The sequence below is a fragment of the Vidua macroura genome, chromosome 3 (genome assembly GCF_024509145.1).
Source record: "Vidua macroura isolate BioBank_ID:100142 chromosome 3, ASM2450914v1, whole genome shotgun sequence".
In the NCBI taxonomy this organism is placed as follows: Eukaryota; Metazoa; Chordata; class Aves; order Passeriformes; family Viduidae; genus Vidua; species Vidua macroura.
The window spans coordinates 22,966,496-22,987,998 of record NC_071573.1 but is presented as its reverse complement, the minus strand read 5'-3'; the positions used below and the strand labels follow the sequence as shown (position 1 = coordinate 22,987,998).

The following is a 21,503-nucleotide window of genomic DNA, read 5'->3' as shown; positions in this document are numbered from 1 at the left end:
AATTAAAAAAAAAAAAAAACCAACAAAACCAAAAATCCCAGACAACACTAACTTTTGTGGAATTAAACGGGACAAAAATACAACTCACCTTGCTATTTCGGTTGATATATTGCTTGAAGTCTTCATCTTTACCTAGAACTGGCTTCGTGATCAGATGCTCATAATTAACACAGACAGTTGGGATGAGGGGTGCACGTGGAGTTTCAGCCAACCAAGTGATCTTAGTAGTTTTTTTGAAGTCCTTATTATCTAAGTTCAACTTAGCATTGATGGATACAATTTTTCCACTTGAATTTCTACAGGAAAACAGAAATTATAATGGTACAGCCTAAATGATCAGTTCTGATTCAATACTGCAAAAACAAGTGTTCAGAGTTCATTTTTGAAGTGTGAATCATAGAAAATGAAAGAGTGCATTCACTGCCATTTAAGTTCTCCACTAATTTTGTTGTCTTAAATATCAATATAAAGTAGAAAGCATGGGGGAAAAAATCTTTGCATATTTATATTCTCTATCAGAGCTCACCCCATTCTGGCACTGTCTCAACACAACCACTTCAAAGATACCATGAGGACATTAAATGGTCTCCTTCCCCTCCTCAACAGTTGTGCAACTGAAACTGTGACAGGTTTAGTTTCTCAGTATGCAAAAGCAGTATTTGTTACGGGGTGAAAGTTGTTAATATTCCAGGTGTTTTTTTCTGTCTGAAAAAGCTGTTTTACAGTAGCAATATTACCACAGAATCATGGAGAGAGAGCACTGGATGAAAAGGACATGCAGTATCAGGACTGACTAATGATTTCCAACCCGAATCTACAGAAATAGACATCCTATGCTAACATGCAATTTCATGGTGTATTTCGAAGTAGATTTATAAACATAGAATCATAGAATAGACATATATGGCCAACCATTAATTCTTTACTGTTACAAGCTTCCTGTTGAAAGAAAAGACAACAAAAAGCTGAAAAGCAAAAATTAATTTCATCTGCCACTGAACAGGTTACCTGTTTAATTTGGTGATGATGATATTGCCCCAATTTATGAACGTCACCACCTCTCCCTCCGCCAAGGTCTCCGCATCTGCGCCCTCAATGAGGACTCGGGAGCTGTACCACACAGGCTTCAACCCAACATCAGCATTCTGTGAACAATGGTTTACATTTCAAAGATAATAGATGAAGACAGAAGATGGACAATAACAGTGATGCAAAGCTACAATGTTTTTTCACAGCTCTCTCCAGTTTCTTGTTCACAGGTGTTGCCCACATTCCCTTGACAGTACACTCAAAAAATCCACTGACAGCATATTCCAATTCCTTAAGGTCCATACATCTTTAAGATCTCACAGGTAAACCCAAAGTTTTTCTCAAGTTTCCATTTTGCTATGCAAATTCCCTTCAAAACTCATTTCAGAACTCTCACTTTTTAACTTTTTTATAAAGTTACTATGGGAATACATATGGAGTTCCTTTCAGCTGCATAGATTTGTAAAGACAGAAACCAGAACTACATCACTTATAAAATACTCAGCTTTAAAGTATCTCAACAATTGAGATAAACTTTTACTTTCTAAAAAGGCTGTGAGTTCAGGCTTTTTCAGCTGGTCAGGAGTTTTCAATTGGTTTCTTCTGGTCAGTATTTATTTCATTACATATTGGAGGCAGCATTTACTGGTACTATCAATGTTTTACTATGCTGGCTTGTATCTGACCAAACTTCACAGTCTTTGAGCCTTCAAGAGTTACAATTCTCACTTGCATCTGCTTAAAACCTGTTTCCTTGTCATCAGCCATGGGGAAGAGGGGAAACCCAATGTCCGCCTCTCAGTTACAAGAAATTGCTACAGGAACACTCAGAGAAACAAAGTGAAAACAAAGAAATTAAGCAAAGCCTCAGCAATATTCATTCATTTCTCAGTGTAAGTGTATATAAATATAACTAAGGGATGCTTTCAGTGGCATTTAAGCACTATTTTAGACATTGAACTCAAAGGAAAGTATCTTTGTTACTTGTAGCACCAAGAAAGAGTCGTATCAGTAACACACTCCCCTTTTAAAGGATATTACTCTGTTTACTGGATACTAAAAGTATCAAATCAGCAACTTCTTAGCTTTTGATAAGAACTATTTGCTATACAAATTTAAAAGCCATATTAAAAACCTAGAGATTGACAGAATCAACAGGTTAATATGTTACCTCTCCACATAAAACCTGATTTTATAAGCCACTTAAAAAACATCTCACTGTTAACGGATAAAGAGTGTTTACTGTATTATAGCCACAGAGCTTGAATAAAATTTAATATTTAACCTCTGTGAATGTTAGCATCAAATAATAGGAAAACCAGCTTGAGCAGCACTCCAGGCTTGTAATGACTCACCTCTTCTGAAAGCTTCCAGAAAGGCCTTTTAGGGCACCTTTTAGATGCACTCTATATATTTACAAAAAGAGCTCCCTCTTGAAAGAGCAAACATGTTTAGTAGTTGCATAGTTTTTGACAATTCTGAGGCAAAAAAAGGCACCCCTTGAATAAATCTGATGCTATCTGAGCCAGCTAAAAGCTGGGCTCTCCTTTCTGACGGTTTCATAGCAAGGTACTTCCCAACCTTACTGAGCTGCATTACAAGAATATTAAGAGAGTAAAGCAAGAACCTTTGGATGTTTAGCCACTTCTTTCATCTCCTCTTGAGCTTCAGGAATATTTACTGGGACCACTGCCTCTTTCAGTAAAGCAGTGTACCGAGGTGCTACTGGGTCTATAACCTACAGGAAACAAATGAGGTGGATCATGAATATATGCCACTGACAGAGTAAAGATGCCTTACAAAACAATAACCACAAAAAGAAAAAAAAAAGGAATATTAACTGGTATTCTTTATGTTACTGCATTTTTTCAATGTTTGCTTTAATGTCACATTCATCCAAAGCTACGGAATAGTGAGAGAATAGTGGTATTACTTTACAATTTCCAATCTTCACTAAAATACTCTGAGTAAAATCTGGACTGGGTACTACTGACAGCAGAAGTAACCAAAATTATGACCCAATGCCTTATATGGAAGACACAAAAATGTACTCTAATACAGTTTTACTGTGCACATAAGCTAATACATCTGAGCTACTTTTTCTCTAGTTAACTAAATTTAAAGCAATATTTTTTAAGTGCAGTTTGTTCTTTTTCCAGCAGCACAAGACCTGATCTCATACTCATTTTCCAGGCCAGTACTCTAGCAGAATCAGTGACAGAACTGGCTGAAGAGGAGGCACCAATCAAGTCTGCAATTTTACTACAGACACATTAGATACTATAATAAGGCAATATCATAACATTGACTTCATTAGGATTTCTACATGAGTTTGACAAGAAAAAGGTACCACTAGGATGTCTTCCTGTATTTTTATGGCCCATTATCTAACTTAGCTTCTGTAGTTTTTCACAACATTTTTTATACCTGAAATACTGGTTTGTGAAACTGTTCAGAGGCACTTAAGTATACAATTCAAGTAAAGCAGTCATCTAAGACCGAAAGGAGTATCAGAGGTCTACCAGGTTAACTGGAAACTAACACAAAGGAAAACACCTGCTTTTATTAATATAAAGTGACTTTTGCTCTCCTTGGTTTATTCCTGCTCAAGTGAAAAGCTACATAGCTATATATTTTTCTATATTTTGGAGAAAAGTATTTAGCTTCTAATTACTTGACATTAGATAATAAAGTAATATGGTGATACACTTTTAAGAAGACACACTTTTATAATTTAGTAGTCACTGAAGTCAGACACCTAAATGTCAGACATACACTTTGAAAAAGGACTTGTGCATGTATCTCAAAAGGTAGGTGTACTATATGATTTAATATCATAATTTTGATAATTAAATGATTTTATAGTGTTATTACCAGGCTCTTTATTTTATTCATTAAAACTCGTAATCCCTTGTCAGGTGCTAAAAATTACAGGATCACGTAAAAAATATGAGTTGTCACACTGATAGTCTTTGAGTTCAGAACTACCTGTAAGCAGCCAACTGGTTTTTCTCATATTGCAGACAGCTTTCAATCTGCACAGCCACATGTAAATAAAATTGGCTAATAAATATGGTGCTGTACAGAGTCAGAGGTCTAAGAAACTCAGTTTAAAAGCCAATTTAAAAAAAATGAGCCTTGACAGTCCATTGCAAATTCTTCCCCTCCAACCAGTTGTTAGTCAGTCATAAATATATTTATGCAGCAACAGAAAGAACCAATTCATAAACCTATGTGCATGTAGCAAATCAAATGCAAAATACATGAAGAAGTACAAGACACATGCCAGACAAGCAAAAACTATTTAAATGAACAGATCTGGGTGCTATCTAAGCAAAACCAAGCAGGAATCCCAATGCAAAATAACAGGTGTTTCCACAATCACACAAAATATGCAATCCTCATGAAAACAAATCGCCTTATTATAGTGTCCAAGCATCTGCTGCCAAAAAGCAACTCATAATGTCAAGATGCAATATTCCTGATTTGCCATTCAGTCAGAAACTCCAGCAGTGCTGGCTTGATCTCCCCAGGCAGAGCACGTAGTGCGTTCGTCCTTTTGCCACAGAACGGGAACGCAGCCAACGTGAACCAAACTGGGGAAAATTTGTGTTTGTGTTGACAAATCAGCCAAACCAGAGGTGAGCAGCCTTTGAAAACTAGGAATAATGCATTTTCAGTGGGTTTGTAGAGCTCCTGTTATACAAGCAAGTGTGACTGTGCTATGAAGCTGCAAAATGATAGCTTATGCTATGTATGCTTACAGCACTGTAAGCTATATGCTAAGGTAAAAAGCATTAAGTAATACCTTCTTACAGATAGCTCGCAGCTTGAAAGCAGAAAAATGAAATGCAGTTTTCAGATCAGATTTACAGCAAACACCATTATCTTTTCCCGTACTACTAAGGAAGGCAAGTAAGTACTGGTATAGGAGAATCAATAGGATTAGTGCTTCTTCAGGTTAGAAGGGGGGAACATTCCATTTTCCTGACAGTGTGCCAAATGATGCAGCATACTGCAACTGCTACTTGTTGTGATAAGCACTCCAATGAACGCTGGATTCTCTACATATCCTAGAAAGAGGATATCAGGAGTAGCATCAAATCCGAATAAGCACATACCTTTTTGTTAAAGGACCAGATTTTATCCCACTCCATATTCACAACAGATCGAGAGGAGCCCTGGATTGAAAAAAAACCCCAAACCAACACCACATTAATATAAATATTCTAGCTCTTAGATTAATTTAAAACAACATTTAAAACATTCTTTAAACTGAAAACCCTCTATGGTTTGTTTGCATCAAAAACAGTTTTTGAGCTTGAAAAATAAACCCTCTCCAAGTAAAAAACCTGCAAGTCCATTTTGCCAACACCTACTCACAGGTGCTACCATTGTTGAAGCAATACACGTGAAAGTAGCAAAGCTTCAAAAGCAGAAACCTCCCAGTGACAAGTACATTAAGTGAAGCTTCACAAAAATTTGTGAAACTTATCGAGGGAAATTCAAAGAATCAGAAGAAAACACCCACCTGAGCAGCAATAAACTGTTTTAGCCCTTCAACAGTCATGCCTCTTCTCAGTACACCACGCACAGTGGGAAATCTTGGGTCATCCCTAGTGGAAAAAGGTATTCCATTAGTGCCGTACGCTAAATTTTCTAAATCCTTCACTTATCAAGAACTTTACTAATACTGCCACACACAAAAGGCACAGCCCCTATTTTACTTTGTGAACTCACAGCTAGGTAACAACACCTAACTGAGAAGACTGAGCTCTTATCCATACAAAATGTATGGTGAAGGTTAGGTCTCTCAAAAACTAGCAATGTAAAAGTAGTGTCCCTATCCATTACTTCCCTTCCAAGGGCACCCAGAAAATGTTACTGGAAAGAAGCAACAATGCTACCTTCTTGATGTAAGTGATAGAATTCTATGATTTTTTTTCTCTTATGGAAGAAAAAAAAAGGCCTGATCTGCAGTGTAACATTTGAATTTGGTGGGAACATGAATCAAACCTTGCTGAGGACCTAACAAGGAGGCTTAGGGAAGGAAAGGTTAAAACCATCATAAGACCAGCTACACCTCTAGGGAAAAAAAACAGGCAGGGGCAGGAAAGGATAAAATTTGGCTCTAGTCAAGTGGCTCCATGCATAAACTAGGAATCTAAGTTTCCAACTCAACTGACAACTAGTCTACCAAACACTGTCTTGCAGAAATCGAATTAATCTGAAAAAATTATTAGAAAGAAGGAGGGTGAGGGCAGGTGGGAGAGAAGTGGGATGGATTTGACTAGATGGACAGGACCAGAAACACTGCAATCCAGGCCCTCTTCTGGCATTGTTTAGGAATGACTCCAATGACAACAAACAATGACTCAAGAGTGGAAAACATGTAAATGCCACCCACAGCAAGAGCCAGAGTACAAAAATAAGCTGCCTCATGTTTATTACAGGACACGAATATGTATCTACACAGCTACTGCAGAGTAGGAAACAGACACACTGTACATATAGAAGCCAGTGTAATTAATCTATATTTTTTAATATTGTTTAAATATTCATTCAAACTATCCACAGAAAAAATGAATGTGCCAGTCACAAGAACCTTAGGGAACAATGCTGACCTACAGCCATGGAACATACCATCCATCCACAAGGCCCTCGTTGACAAACCACGTGAGCTTTCTCTTAGAGAGCACAGTGTTGTTGAGGTTTAGCCTGCTGTACTCCCATATATATGGTTTCCTTATGCCCAGAGCCTCAATAATCCAGTAGAACTGTTCATCTCTGTCATGGTATTCAGTTGTTCTCAGCGCATGTGTGACGCCTTCAATACTATCAACAATGGGGCAGGCAAAGTCGTACGTGGGATAAACCCTGATGAAAAAGATCTTTAATTAGCAGGGCAGAACATAACACTTTCCTCACATCTAAACATTTAAACTGAGTGCAGTTTATATCCATGTATTATAAATATTTATAAGCTGTGATCCAGAAAACTTTCAGATCAAGACTAAAATAACACAATACACAATGAATTGTCCACAGAAAGATCCAGGGGGCAATACATTTTTAAGGTGAAGAAAGCCTTCAAGAAATTAACTGATCACAGCCTTAATTTTCAAGCCTAAAGAAACAACCCTACACTGCTAACGTTTCTTTCAAACATATATAAGGACCAAAACTGAAATAATATTCACTGTTGACCATGATGGCCATCTCACAGGTTTTAAAAGTAATTTGCACAAGTTTCAGAAAGTCAAGAGACTCATCACATATTCTGGTTGAAAAATGCTAGCAAGGTTCCAAGTACTAAAAGAACTTTACTAAGGAATTGTAAATGCCCTGAAAATAGCAAAAGCTACAGGCTACACAAGGAGAAAGTGGACGTACTTGTAGGTACTTCCTGTCCGAGGGTGAGGCTGGTTTTTACAACGATAAAGAGTTGGATCCCTCATACATCCATTATTACTACTCATATCTATTTTTGCTCGTAGACAACAAGTTTGTCCATATTCTGTTCCCTTTTTCATTTCTTCCCACATTTGTAGATTTTTATTAACACCTAAGAACAACAAAAAGAAACCATTTTCTAAGGTGCTATGAAGCTCATACAGAATCAAGTTTCATTACTGCCATAACAAAAATCAGTGTCACCCCCCTCTTTGGACACTGGAATTTATTTTCACACATTTTACATTTTGAATTTTTTAAATGGTAATGAATGGTGATGAATTCATACATACCCAAGTTTACTGCCCTGGTCTAAATGTATACTTAATCCATCCAGCCTTGCAGAACAAAGCACTAAATGCTTTCAAGTCCCTATAAGGACCTTGAAGATGCGCAATTTAGTAATCTCACTCATATTCGTTAATAAAAATCAAGCTTTGATACCAAATCAAAAAGGTAAGAAAGCAAAACCAAAGCTTAAAATATCTTACAGTTATTTCTGTGTTTAGATTCCACTCTTTGCTCACGCTCTGCTTTCATTTGTTCTGCAGGAGTATCATCCACATATGCCTTCCCTTCTTGAATAAGCTTCTCAGCATATTTCATTATTGTTTCAAAGTGATCTGAGGTATATGTGAATTGATCTGGTTTGATATGCAGCATGGCAACGTCCTCAAGAATAACCTGCCAAATGTGAAAATATACACTGTAATATTCAGGAAAGGTAGTTTTCTTACATCTTTATCCTCTTCATGTAAGATGAAGTGTTTTTAATGCTCCATTGTCCAGGAAGGATAAGGCATAAGAATAAGCATGAAAGAAAAGAGAGGCATGCACTTATTCTTTCACAGCCTATAATCACTCTGCTATCTTACCATACCTTTTCAAAGTCTTCTTTCTCTTTTTCTGGATTTGTGTCATCAAATCTCATAATAAGTTTTCCTTTAAAATTAACTTGGTAGTGCTGATTTAGCAGGGCAGCTTTGGCATGACCAATATGCAAGTATCTAAAAGGAAATTAAAAGTAAATATATACCCCAGAACCACTTCAGCTAGACTTCTTTATTTGTGAGGGAAGGAGAAAGAATGGAAAGCAATATCGAAGTGTAACAAACAGCAAACCTAGAATATTTGCTGAAATACATGTTTATGAAAATAGATTAGGTTTCTTCTACCACAAATTCAGTAGTTAACTGTTAAAAATAACTAAATCGATAAATTAGAGTGTTGCTATGGATATAAAGATTGGACTGCAATTATCTCCATTTTTACAGACTAACTTAAACCAACTGCTGATGATACCCAGTAGCAGCTACAAGATAATCTGAACCTACCACATTCACAAGAGTGGAATTTTCTGATTGCTGTGTATTTTTTAATATAAACTATAAAGCTACTGACATTTTAAACTAAATATAAATCCCCAAATCCACAAAATTAAAATCTCTTGCAAACGCAAGACAGTAACATGTCCCTGAAGAAGTGTTTTAAAAGACCAGGATTAAGACACTAAAAACTACTAAAGTAAGTTGAGAATAATATATGTTATAGACATACATATACATAATTTACAGTATTTGTGTAACAGTTTATATTGGACTAATAGAGTAAGAAACACAACTACAGAAGTCATGTGATGCTGAACAGCAAGTTCAATGAACAAATTCAATCATGGAAATTTTACAGGCCATCAGGCAACTCCAAAAAGAAACAGAAAATGAAAAGCCAGCCGAAAATTGAGTTTATTATACTGGCTCATCACATCTCCTCTGTGTGGTCTTTTAAGGAGTTTGTGCTTTGGTATTCCACAGTCTGGACCCCTGGCCCTCCATTATACATCTGGTGTCAAGCTTCCCCAAGGAAGTCTATCCCACACATCTTTCTCAAATCTAAGCTTCCTTGGGAAGCACCAAGTCTCTTGACCCAGTTTCTAAGGACTGCATGTCCACCTCATAGCTCCTGGCAGGGCACACACATCCATTATCCATACAAATGCCATCCTCCTGCTTGTCCTCATCCCAGTGCTGAGCAGCACAACATCACCTCACAACTAAACTCCCTATTCCAAGTTGAGGCAACAGCGCAACGTAGTACAGAGGAGAAGTGAACAAACAGCTCTAGTGGAGAAAAAGCTCCACTAGAGGTTTAACAGCCTTGTCTGAGAAGCTGATTAACATCCTCACTAAAGCACTTTTTCTTTTTTTTAAGACAAAATAGAACCTTCTCAAAGTATTCATGTTTCTTACCCACTTGCTTCAGGAGGAAACCTCACAATGACCTTTCCCATCTCTGCACCAGGAAGTTCAACAAACTTCCCAACATCTGCTTTCTTTTCTTTTTCTGTTGCCTTGAAAAAGACATAATTACAGATTGTATTAGCTATAAAATCAGGTCTAAAACTCTAGATAATAACTGCTGTATCAAAGTCTCCTTTCAAACCTACACGCTGCCATATTGGACTGCATCATCTCTTCACAACTTTCACATTACTCAAGGCACTCCAAAAAAAGATTAATTCTAGAGTTTTAAGTTATTTTGTCTTCAAATCTTGTTCACGACTGAAAAGTCACACCAAGTTGTCTAACTTATTCCATAGAAGGAAACAATTTCTAGTTAAGGTTTTGCATCTTAGCGTTCTTAACCTGAATATGATTAACAAATTCAGTCAACTGAAGAGAGCAATCTTTGAAATTCTATCAGGATCTCAAACTGTCTTTAGAAAAAGCAAACAATATATCTAAAGAGCAGTGCTGATTAAAAGAAGAGGTGCCATATTTCCACGATTCCAATTAAACACAGGACTAGAAAACTCATGCCTTTCTAAATTTGAAATCGACAGCTTTAGCTGTAAACAAGAGTTTACAAAAGTTTAGTTCACTGTAAAACTGCTTACTTTCAGTTTTTAATTCCCTAATTTAAAAGAAAAAAAAATCTTGCAGTGTATTCACAGAAATAAAGCTACTCTCTCCAGAGGATCTGAGTAAACCTTACCATTTTAAACTTTGGTGTACCAGCAGCCCACTTGGCTCCTACTGACTGGAAAGCACGTTGTACCTCAAGGAAGCTATACCATCGCTTTGCATGCACAGGAGCTTTGTTTTGTTCTAGCTGCTCTTGCCACGTACTATTATCTGTTAGAAAACAAAGAAGTTTTCAAATTATTAAATTATAAAAATAAAATTATTTTTATCAACAGCAGCTTTTTGAGACTAAGAAAAGATGATTTTAAAAATCTACTCACTCTCTCTTCTGCAGAGATTTAGTCATGGGGACACAAGCGATTCAAAAGTAAATTAAATAAATTCTCTTCAAACCAAGAACATACTGCATTCCTTCTTGGACTCATCAAGGCTGAAGGTGAGGGGGAATAGTCAACACACATTTTTCCTTGTATTATCCACCTCAAAATTATAGCAACTTTATTTCAAGACAAAAATATAGGATATCCTTTTATTTTGTTTACATTTGATGTTTTCTAAGCTTTATCAAAAGTGAAACATGTGCCAATACCCCCTTTATTTCTGAGGGGCTGTATTCCCTCAATCTAATTTCCAAGGAACACAACTCCACTAGAAGGATTCTGATGGGGAAAAGGAGGAAAAAAAAACGACACTCCCTTCAGATTGCTCTTAAGAGCAGCAACTTTGAAAAAATACCAAAAGCTACTAGCTTTTAATCTTAATTATGCCCTTTACTTTCAAGTGGAATTGGGTTATACTGAATGGTATATTGTCACTTATCACCTTTAGATATAGAGCTAAGAGAAAATAAAAACCAAATCCATAAAAACAGATCTTCAAATCTTCTTTAACCTCTAAAGGGTATTTTGCAGAGTAACATCTACCTCCTTTAATAATTCAATGTAAACACCGAAGAAATTTCCTCTGCTAAGATAATGTCACAAAAAGGTCTATGCATATAATTTACGTTGCACATTTTCATATTGACGCAACAGGTAATAAAAGATGTTCTTACAATTATTAATACAAAAGAAGTTAGAAAAAATTCCACCTAGGGATTACAACTTATAAATTTCCAAATGTAACAACAATTTAAAAAAGAGAAATCCAGGATTTCTTAAGCTATGCTATTGCCATCACCACAGGTCACAGCAGTGTGCATGACAGTACACAGTTTGTGATACAGGTAGGAGCCACTACTAGCATCCACGAAGAAGAAAAATTGGGGATTCCTGATGTATATTGATTGAGTATCAATATATTGCTATTGCAAGCCAGTGAAACAGAGATCATAAACCAATACCTTTTAGTACAGCCCAGACACACAAATCTGCAAGACTCAAAGAGTTTCCCACCAAGTAGGTCCGTAGAGACAGACAGTGGTTGAGCTCTTGGATGGCTGAAGGGAACTGGCTGGCAGTGGATAACTTTGTAGCACTGAACTCCAGCCAATGGTCAATCTTGTTTGAAGGGACAAAAGATAGTTAAAGTTACTACAGGAATGAGAATTAAGCTTGTTAAATAACTGAATAATATTCAATTGATCTAACAGCTGAATAGAAAATATTAACAGGAACATTAGAATTAAATATATCAGATCATAACATATGTTGAAAGAATGTATAAAATAAATTATACTGAAAAATTCACCCAGAAACCCAGAATTTCACTAAAAGATGAAATTTAATTGCTTCCTTCAGCATGAATTCAAACTGCTGAAAACATCAACTTCACTGAAGTTATTCCCATTGGTAAAATAATAAGCAGTTCTTAGGTACTCACTTATCACAAAAGTATATAAAAAACATCACTGTCCTTTAGCTATTTACATATCATATTTGTGATCTATTTCCTCTTCCTGGCGCTGCTGCTGGTTAGTATATCCATTTTCCCTCAGTCTCTATTTTCTCTTCCTCATCTCCTTTTAGATTTGAAGAAATCAAACCCCTGACCTTCACAAGTCCTACTCCCCGCTCCTGCAAAAGTCTTTTCCATCTATCTTTGTACATAAGCACAAAAAAAAAAAAAATTAAGAATTAGGCTGGTTAATAATGTAGTCCTGTCTATAAACAAGTCTCTCAGTCCTGCAAGAAACTGAGTGTCTCTTCTACTCCTCTGGTCCTATTTCATGTGTAAGTGTTCTGCAAGCTGCAATGGGAATCCTTCCAACATTCAAGCCAACGTGGCAGGCACAGATGTAATTACAACCACCACAGAATTCAGTTCAGTCATTTGCAGTTCCATGCCAAAATATGTGCACCACAAATGCAGCTGTCCCTGAACTTCTCCAAGTACAGTATTATTTTGGAAAGAGGCAGAAATGAAAAGAAGTATTGTATCAGAAATACCAGCTCTGAAAATGTGCTTGCTGAGGTCTGGGCTTAACTTAAAAACAAGGGATTTGGACAGAAATTTTAAATAGCCACAAGATAACTTACAACTTTTTAACACATCACAGGCAAAGTACTAAGACAACACTTCCCTTGAGACCAGATATGAGGGCTGAAGAGTGATTGAAGAGTGATTACCACTGGCTTCAAGAAGAAAAGACCTGAATCAAGTCCTTCAATCCCTCCCCAAATTTCCAAATTTCAGAGGGAATAAATTTCAATTTGTCTGCTCGTTTCAGTTATCAATTTAAAATGCAGCATATGATTGATTATTCTGAGCTAGACCTAGGAAGAAACTGGGGTCAGGATTTTGTCCATCATACACAGCAAAAACTACTTCAACATTTCAATGCCACACAGTGTTCCTTGGTATTGCGCTGAAGTGTTACAAGATAGCAACTGATGGCAACAGAGCTGAAGAAAGTAAGGAGGGAAAATACCATGTTTTACCTTCCAACCTGAATTACTTTATATTAGTGAGCTGTCTGCTTAGGAGTTGCTGTTGCAGGGGTGGGCAAGGGCAACCCTTCCAAAGTTCGGATTTCATAGTCTTTATATTTTATACAGATTTCTTAGTCTTTATATTTCTTTATATGCAGGAGGAAGCTTAGCAAAACAAACCCCTCAGCATCCCACATAGCTGGAACCTCAGTCAAACAGTAAAATGCAGAACAATAGACACGAGGTCAAAAAAAAAAAACCCAAACTAAGAACAGGCCAAAAGAGAAAAAGGGAAAAAGGGAAAAGGAAAAAAAAAATCCCAAGAGACAAGAGCATGATTCAAGGCCAAGGTGGATAGGGCTTTGAGCAACCTGGTCTAGTGGAAAGTATCCCTACCCATGGGAAAGAGATGGTCTTTGGGGTTGGAAATAGATGTTCTTTAAGGTCCCTTCCAACCGAAAACATATTATGATTCTGTGATTCCTTCTCACCTCAGTGTGTTCCAACAGATTCGAGCCATATAACCCAGCAGAGGCAGCAACTCGAGCCAGATACCGAGCTATTGAATTCACATCAGTAAATGAAACTTGCCTAAAAAAAAGAGAGGGGCAAGGCAAAGGTAAATTACTACCTCCAGTCAGTTCAAATTTAATTGCACACACATAGTTGAAAAATGTGCAAAGCCAACACAAAATAACTTCCAGGCGAGCCAACAGGTACCAGGTCACCAGAGTAGAAAAACAAAAATAAAATAAACCTAGCACAAGAATAAGTAAGTCCTTGCTTTTCTATCACCAGGTGGAATAATAACTTTCTAAACGTGAAAGAATTTTGTTTAAGCTAAAATAAGAATAAGACTCTGATTATTCTTTCAAATAGTAAAACTCTCTCCATATCTAACAGAATTCATATGTATAACCTGAGCTACAGATTTTCCAGATTATAAGGAGCTAATCACTATTTGTTTTCTTTTCATAAAAGAAGGATCACTTTGAAGAGGATTCCTAGTCAATCAACAGAAGAATTAAGTTTTTCATCATGGTTTAAAGGGCTAGCAGGGAAAAAAAATCCCTGTTCATTTGTTACTCACTTTACTCAATTCACACTTCACAGAAACCATCCCCTGGTGAACAAACTTGCCTGCCTGTATGTTTTTTTACCCAGTCTTCTCCAGATAGTAGACTAATTTGAATTTGTTGTCCCATTCCACTTACGAAAGTCCTCAACAGATCTGAAGAAGAAAGGCTCTCCCCAGGTAGTACTTCTCTGTTTTCATGTCCCTTTTCTACGTTATGTACAGTATCAAAAAAAGCTGCACACTGTCAGAAATCTAGCTTCCAGTTCATGTAAGATAAATTAATATTTACTAAAGAGCTTTGGAAGAATGATGCATCAGAAGCATCAGTCTCTGGATAATACTCATCTCTACTCTACAGTCCCACGTAGATGCAGATTGCAAAAACAGAGCTCCAATTGCTTTTAAATCAAGCATTGATATCAACAAAAGGAGTCTCTGTAAGTGTTCTTTTGAACATTTACTCAATTCAATGGACTAAATTCTATACTCCAACTTGTCCAACCAAAGTTCCACTTCCGTTCTGTCATTGCTCTCTATTTCCTTTTTTACCTACTGTGTCCTTTATAAAATTAAAAGAATTCTGATAGCCCTCAAGCCTTGCAAAAATCAATAAAAGTTCTGGAAATTATACAGAATGTGTCCCATTTTTAGTAAAAATGGACCAGCCAGTCTCATTAGGTTAATTGCAGTAAAACCTAAGGAATATAGTTCATTGGGAGGGTTTTTTTTGTTTGCTTGTTTTGAATTCTGCTTGCTTTCCAAGCATCTAGGATCCAGTATATATATAAAATATCCATAAAATATAACTAAAACCAAAAGTCACAGTAGGGTCTTTAAATTACACCCTACTTTGTAACTGAAAGTGTGTCCTATTCTAATTTCCCACTATTAGATTTTAAGGAAACTTTTTTAAACTGAGAAAAACAAAACATTTCCAACACATTTTCACTTGAAAATCTGTGAAATGCACTTTTATTGTTTTCACTAGTTCATACCAAAACAAATACCTCTTGATTACTCAAGCAAAACTGAATACATGTATGAAGTGGGAAAATGTTATTCTGAGTAAAATCTTACTTATGCTTTAATAGTTGTTATTTTCCTCAGAAAAACAAAATACTCCCACCCAAACATCACTAACTGACCTCTTTGGAAAAGTTATAAAAGGCTCTTTGCAGCCAGTGCTTGTTAACTCCAGGGTTAAGTAAGGGAGAATGAATAGGGACAATGCAATGTTACAGGCAGAGAGTGGCTATTGAGAGTGACATGAAATGCCACATAATTAAACACCAGGGCAAATGTTCAAGAAGACAAGATGGGAAAAAGGGATCAAAAAATAAAAGCAAACACATAATACAAAAAACCCCAAAACACAAATTATTTCCAACCATAATAAATCAATGTTGAACTGATTTGTAAAAAGCTTTTGCTTGATCTGCCTAGGAGGAATAACTACTCTGAAATGTGCATGTGCTCACCACACAAAAGCTGTACTGCAGCTTGTTTTGACAAGACACAGGTACACCAAAACTCTCCATAAAGCCATCAGCACTCAGCAGAGTAGCTTGCTTAGGAGCTATTACTACATGAAATTTTGAAGCGAAGTCTTCAAAAATAACCTTTAAAATAAAATTCATCATCTCAAATGAGCGATAAACCTTTTATGTAGCTGGCTGACAGCTAAGTTTCAGCTAGTTAGCTGAAAATTTTGTCACCAGATTTTAACTGAGCTTCAAAATCAAACCTAGAAGAATCACAAATAAAATGTTCTTTCTTGTTCAAGCGAAGTCATTAGAACTAAAGGATTCCCCCCAAAAAAAACCAAAATCTGAAACATCCCAAGTGATTTTCACATCATGCCAAAACACGATGCTTCAGCAGAACTGATGCCATGAAATCCATTTAGCAAAAGCATTAGTTGAGATACAAGTTCAGCTGATGCCTCTCACATTGCAGATATACTTTTAACGGACTTTAAGGTACAGAATCAATTTTTAAAATTATTGTACAGCAAGCAAGGGAAAATTAATGCAATACTGAGGTCTGGAATAACTTCTTGAACATAAGCCAATGCCAGGGATAAGAGGACACTAACACACAAAAATTTCCATCTGATGGGCCCATGATTCTAGATATTATCTACCCAGGGCCAAAGTGCAGAAAAAGAGTGTTTGCGTTACAATTCTGACAAGTTCCATTACAGCCAAAATGAGTGGTTTTGCAATACAGTAGGAAGAAGGCATGGCAACGCTAAATTATTTAATGAAATAAATATTATTTCAAAGCAAACTATATAGATTAAAAATATTCTAAGTGTCACAGGAGCACATATATGTATAAATACATATATACATATATATATATATATATATATATGTATATATTTTAATACATATATCCATACACTGCCCAAACAGTCAAAGAAAAACAAAATCTAAACCTGACTAAGGCTATTTAAGGGGAAAACTTTCTCCGGCAATTAAAAAATATCCAATTAACTTTCTGTTATGTAAGCTGTATCCCACATGTGCAAAACACACACTGAAGATTATTAAAGCTGTACCAATTAAATCCCAATACAACCTGTCATATTTCTCTTGCTTTCATTCAAAACCACAAATTCAGTGCTATCATTAGGCACAGCAAAAGACAACAAGCAATATCAGATTATGCAAGAACCCCTATCTGAGTTCAGGTATAACATTTTAAACAGAAAACAATATTTGCAACCAGTAAAAAAGCCATGACTGAAGGCTGTGAATCTTCCTGTGCTTTGATTTTCTGCAAATATATGTATATAGTGGCAAGCTTATTACCTAAGGTTAGAAGACATGGAAATGCTCAGTTGGTGTTAATTTATGAGGAGCAAGTCTGTAACTGCAATACAAAATGAAATATGTTGCTTCTATAGCCATTCTACAGACAAGCAGGTGTTCCAGTTTGAGATGCATTGGTGGCTCTAACAGCATCTTCTACTGAATTAACTCACAAAATGAGAGTTTGTCAGCAAGTCTGTGAACAATAGATTCCCCCCAATCTTCAAAAAAACAATCAATGTTCAAAAAGTACAGTTACCATCAGTAATTCCAAATTCATCATGGTGTTACCATACTTTAAGTTACAACTGCAATGCTCATATGTACAAATATGCTCCTTAGTGCAGATACTAAATGCCAGAGTTTCCACTGATATGTCAGACAGCAGGATCTCTCCTCTTGATATATCCAGATGTCTTAACTCACATGGAATTGAAGATGACAATGCAGCTTCCCAAAACTAACAGTGTTAGTCCTGCATTTCTGATAGGCATTTGATCTTACTCAGATTGTAAAAACCATCTTCATGCCCCAAACTTGAAGTTATCCATTCCAATGGCAGAGTATTTTTAGAAGGACAGACAACAGATTACTACAAAAATTTCCAATATTCTTTCTACAGTGTGCAGATGGATACACAGGATAGCGCTGCACAGTTAATTAGCACTTTCCTGACATAACATCATGCTTTTGCTTACACACACTCAGGAGGGAGCCTAAAATAATGCCATCTAAACATTCAAATTTCAGCCCACCACACATGTACAAGTCCAAGAAATCTTATATATCAAACCTCTCTAATATAAAACAGCCTTGCTGTTGGTAATCCATGGCACCACAAAAAGTCCTGAACAGTAAAGTGACTGGTACAGCATAAATATACATAGGTACATGTAAATAAAAAGTTTTTTCCATAAAGATCTAGTTCAGAATATACTGTAAATGTTTTGCCTGTGCTAGAGACATCAGTAATGCAATGATGAATAAAACTGTGGTTTTTTTCTGTTCCTCCTACCTCAAAAGGTTACTGTCAATGCTACAACCATGTGATTTTTAAAACTGCTGACCCAAAGGTAGAAGGAGAGATGCAAAGTCACTTACTCGGACACAGAGAGGATGGTTTCTCTGCCTTCTTGCACTGAAATTTCAACATCATTCTTCACATGCTCCACTGTCAGCAGAGCTCCTTGAAATAACAAGAGAAAAAGATACTGAACTTCCTTCCAGGAGAGATACCTTTCATAGTTACAACCAACTTACATCTCCTATCCACTAGGACCAGGTGACTGAACTGACTCCTTCAAGTGAGAATGCCCAGGGAAACAAAAAAATCAATGTTCAGTCTCATATGCAAGAGGCTTCTTCTTGGCAATCCTTACAGCTTCAAATTGATAATGTCCAGCACACAGAGATCTGCAGTGAGCTCAGCAAGTGTCAGCTGTGATACATTTTGCTTCCTAAGGGTATGGTAAAAATTAGTCCAGTCCCCCAGTATACGAGGAGAATGTAATCAAAAAGCTCTTAATTATTGAACAGTATTACTAATGTACTCCATCCCAGCCCTGACACATGCATCAAAAGAGATCAATTACGGAATATACCAGCACTTTCTGAACAAGGATGAGACTGTTTTTAACCTGATTTAAAGTTTATGAAAAGACTAGCCATTCAAAGCCAAGAAACTTTATCCATGTAAAAGCACAGGAAGCTTACACTGGGTTCTCAAAGTAGTTACCAGTGACAGTAAAAAAAGGCCTCCAGAAAAAGAAGAATTACTGAAGTTTTTAGGCTACATCATTGACTGGGAGACAGCTCTGCCCACATTCCAAGAGCCTTGATGCAAACCTGCTCTGATCTCGAGGCTCTACAGTACCACACAGCAGCTCAAACAAAGCACCGAGCTCACTTGGCTGCGTTTCTGCACTGGCTCTGCTCCAGACTCAGCCTGCTGAGCATAAGCAGAGGAGCTTGTGTTCTTTAACTTTGCTCAGACTCACGTACAAAGGCAGCAAGGTTTTGCATAGGCAAAACAAGGACTGTACTCTAGGTCTAGAAAGGCACCTAACCTGTTACAGCCTCCACAGTGTGCTGTGCACTTTACCTTCCCTAGAACAACACTCCAGTTACCAAGGCAGATGATACTATAAGCTATTAATACACTGGCCTAAATACAAACCACTGGAGCTAGGAATTCCCTAGCTCTCACCTCTGCTCAGCTGAAAACCCTCTTGTGGCATTAAGAGTAAGTCAAGGTTCTTCTTCTCATCCCTCAGCTATCCAACTGTGAGATTCAGGATGACACCCCTTATGCAATATGTTAGTAACACACGTAAGTATTTTAATAATATGCACGGAAATGCTTTGAAAATGACAAGTATTATGTGCACCAAGCTGTGTAATTAACACTGATGACATTAAAAACTACTACACTCTTCCCACTGCACAGTAGACATGATGAAGAATACGAAGTAGGGATGAGTAAGATGAGTGTGCTTGTCTCCTTCATATAAATGTTTCATCTGTAATATATAATATTTCTGACAGAATCATGCAATCTCCTGAAATAAAACTCCAGTGCCACACACCAGTTGTCAAAGAAAGTAAGTCTCCAAAGCCTCTAAACCTGATGTTAATCATAACTCATATTGTATCATTTTCTTTTCTAGCAAATCAGTATAATCAAGTCTCAGGAGAAATTTTATTTAAAACTTATATGTTTTTATACCTTGAATCAGCAATCATGCAAGTTGCATTCAAGTCTGAAATGCATTTGGGAATAACAGCACGAAAAAGAAATCAATAAGCTATGACGAAGAATAGGAAGAAAATTTATTTTGAACAGCTATAACAAAATGGAGAAATTTCATAGAACACATACAAAAGATTGTTTCCAGATGGGTGGAAGTGCAATGAAGGAGATTCTCACATTTTTAAAGGCAAAATAACATCGAAGGGCAGTGAGCAACTGAGAACTTCGAGCCAGCACCCCAGAGAATTTTAGCAGCAAATTAGAACTGAAAATGAAAGATAGCAGCACAGCTGCAGAGCTCACGAACAGGCGATGTGAACTAGGGCTGCCTTGAACATTCAGCCTCAACGTGCCAAGTCACCCGAGGCTGCACCCGTGCCCGAGTTCCTGCAGCCCGAGTTATGCCCAGTGCCGGCCGCTCCGCCACGGCCCGAGCAGCTGTCCAGAGGGACCCGCAGCGGGCACACGGCCCCGGGAAGGGCGGCAGGGATGGGAAGGACGGGAGGAATGGGAAGGACGGGCACGGCCCCCGGTGCTGCCTCGCCCGGCCCCGCACGCGGGCACGGCCGGCGCCGCATGATGCAACACGGGCGGGAGGGAGCGAGGGAGGCGGGGAGGGGACAGAGCCCCGCCGAACCCCCCGGTAGAGCGGGATCGGGGCGGCGCGGGGCGAGGCCCGGCCCGCACTTACCGAGCGGGGGACTGCCCGCGTCCACGGTGAGGCTCAGCGCCGCCATTCCCGCCGCCAGCGCCGGAACCGAGGGAGGCAGCGGGGCGGGGCGCGCAGCGCTGCCAGCTCGGCAGGGGCCAGTGCGGCCCGGGCGGCCCGGCAAGACCCGCCCCGGGGCGGGGGAAGCGCTCGTCACTTCCGCGGGAGAAGCTGTAGAGGCAGTGGAGCGGGAGGTGAGGGTGCCCGGTGTGTCTCTTTCGCGCCGGTCAGTCTTGCTGGGCGCTGCCGCGGCCCGGAGCCCGCCCGGAGGAGGCGGCGAGGCCGGAGCCGCCCAGAGGTGACGAGCGGGCGGCGCACGGAGCCCTCTCGGCCGCGCCGGTGGAGCCCTGGGGAGCCGGCCGGGATGAGGGACCGGTGCTGGGTGAGGGCTGCCCTGCCCCTCAGCAAACCAGATGCCGGTGCTTCCCTTCTCACGGCTTCTCTGGCTGAGCCTTCCCCAGGGCTTTGCGGGCGCTGCCTGCCAAAGCCCTTAGCTGTATGTCTGGCAGCAACCGTGGAGATGCCTCCAGCCCCTTTTTTATGTGTGATGATCCAAATCGAGCAGCGGAACACGCACCGAGACGTCTGAGTGCGGTGGTTTCACTCCTCTGGTTTTGTAGGATGTCACTTGTTAAACTCCTGACAAACATGCGAATTATGCAGCGGGTCAAATGAGTCCTAGAATATCCCGAGTGGTAAGGGACCCGCAAGGATCATTGAGTTCAACTCCTGGCCCTGTCCAATGTGGTCCAAACGCTTTAGAACTCTGGCAGGCTTGGCACCGTGACCACTTCACTGGAGAGCCTGTCCCAGTGCCCAGCCACCTTCTGGAGCCTTGGAATGAATTACAAAATGCTGTGTCACCGAGTTTTCACAGG

The 21,503-nt window shown here is 38.6% G+C and overlaps 1 protein-coding gene across 3 annotated transcripts in view; it reads right to left on the bottom strand.

The window, feature by feature from the left end:
- Positions 1-20,697, bottom strand: part of EPRS1 (glutamyl-prolyl-tRNA synthetase 1) — a 37,917-nt gene extending 17,220 nt beyond the window's left edge. For 2 of the 3 annotated variants that reach the window (XM_053973570.1, XM_053973571.1), the window contains exons 1-15: positions 20,608-20,696; positions 18,269-18,353; positions 13,765-13,864; positions 11,746-11,902; positions 10,474-10,613; positions 9,729-9,829; positions 8,363-8,489; positions 7,974-8,166; positions 7,423-7,594; positions 6,673-6,906; positions 5,561-5,645; positions 5,151-5,210; positions 2,657-2,767; positions 1,009-1,145; positions 89-296 (exon numbers count right to left, since the gene is read on the bottom strand). In XM_053973570.1, the coding sequence (XP_053829545.1) occupies positions 89-296; positions 1,009-1,145; positions 2,657-2,767; positions 5,151-5,210; positions 5,561-5,645; positions 6,673-6,906; positions 7,423-7,594; positions 7,974-8,166; positions 8,363-8,489; positions 9,729-9,829; positions 10,474-10,613; positions 11,746-11,902; positions 13,765-13,864; positions 18,269-18,353; positions 20,608-20,653 (1,956 nt within the window). In that variant the 5' untranslated portion in view covers positions 20,654-20,696. Of the gene's footprint in view, positions 1-88; positions 297-1,008; positions 1,146-2,656; positions 2,768-5,150; positions 5,211-5,560; positions 5,646-6,672; positions 6,907-7,422; positions 7,595-7,973; positions 8,167-8,362; positions 8,490-9,728; positions 9,830-10,473; positions 10,614-11,745; positions 11,903-13,764; positions 13,865-18,268; positions 18,354-20,607 lie in introns of all 3 variants that reach the window. The other variant, XM_053973568.1, reaches the window with a different exon arrangement.
- Positions 20,698-21,503: the final 806 nt, after the last annotated feature.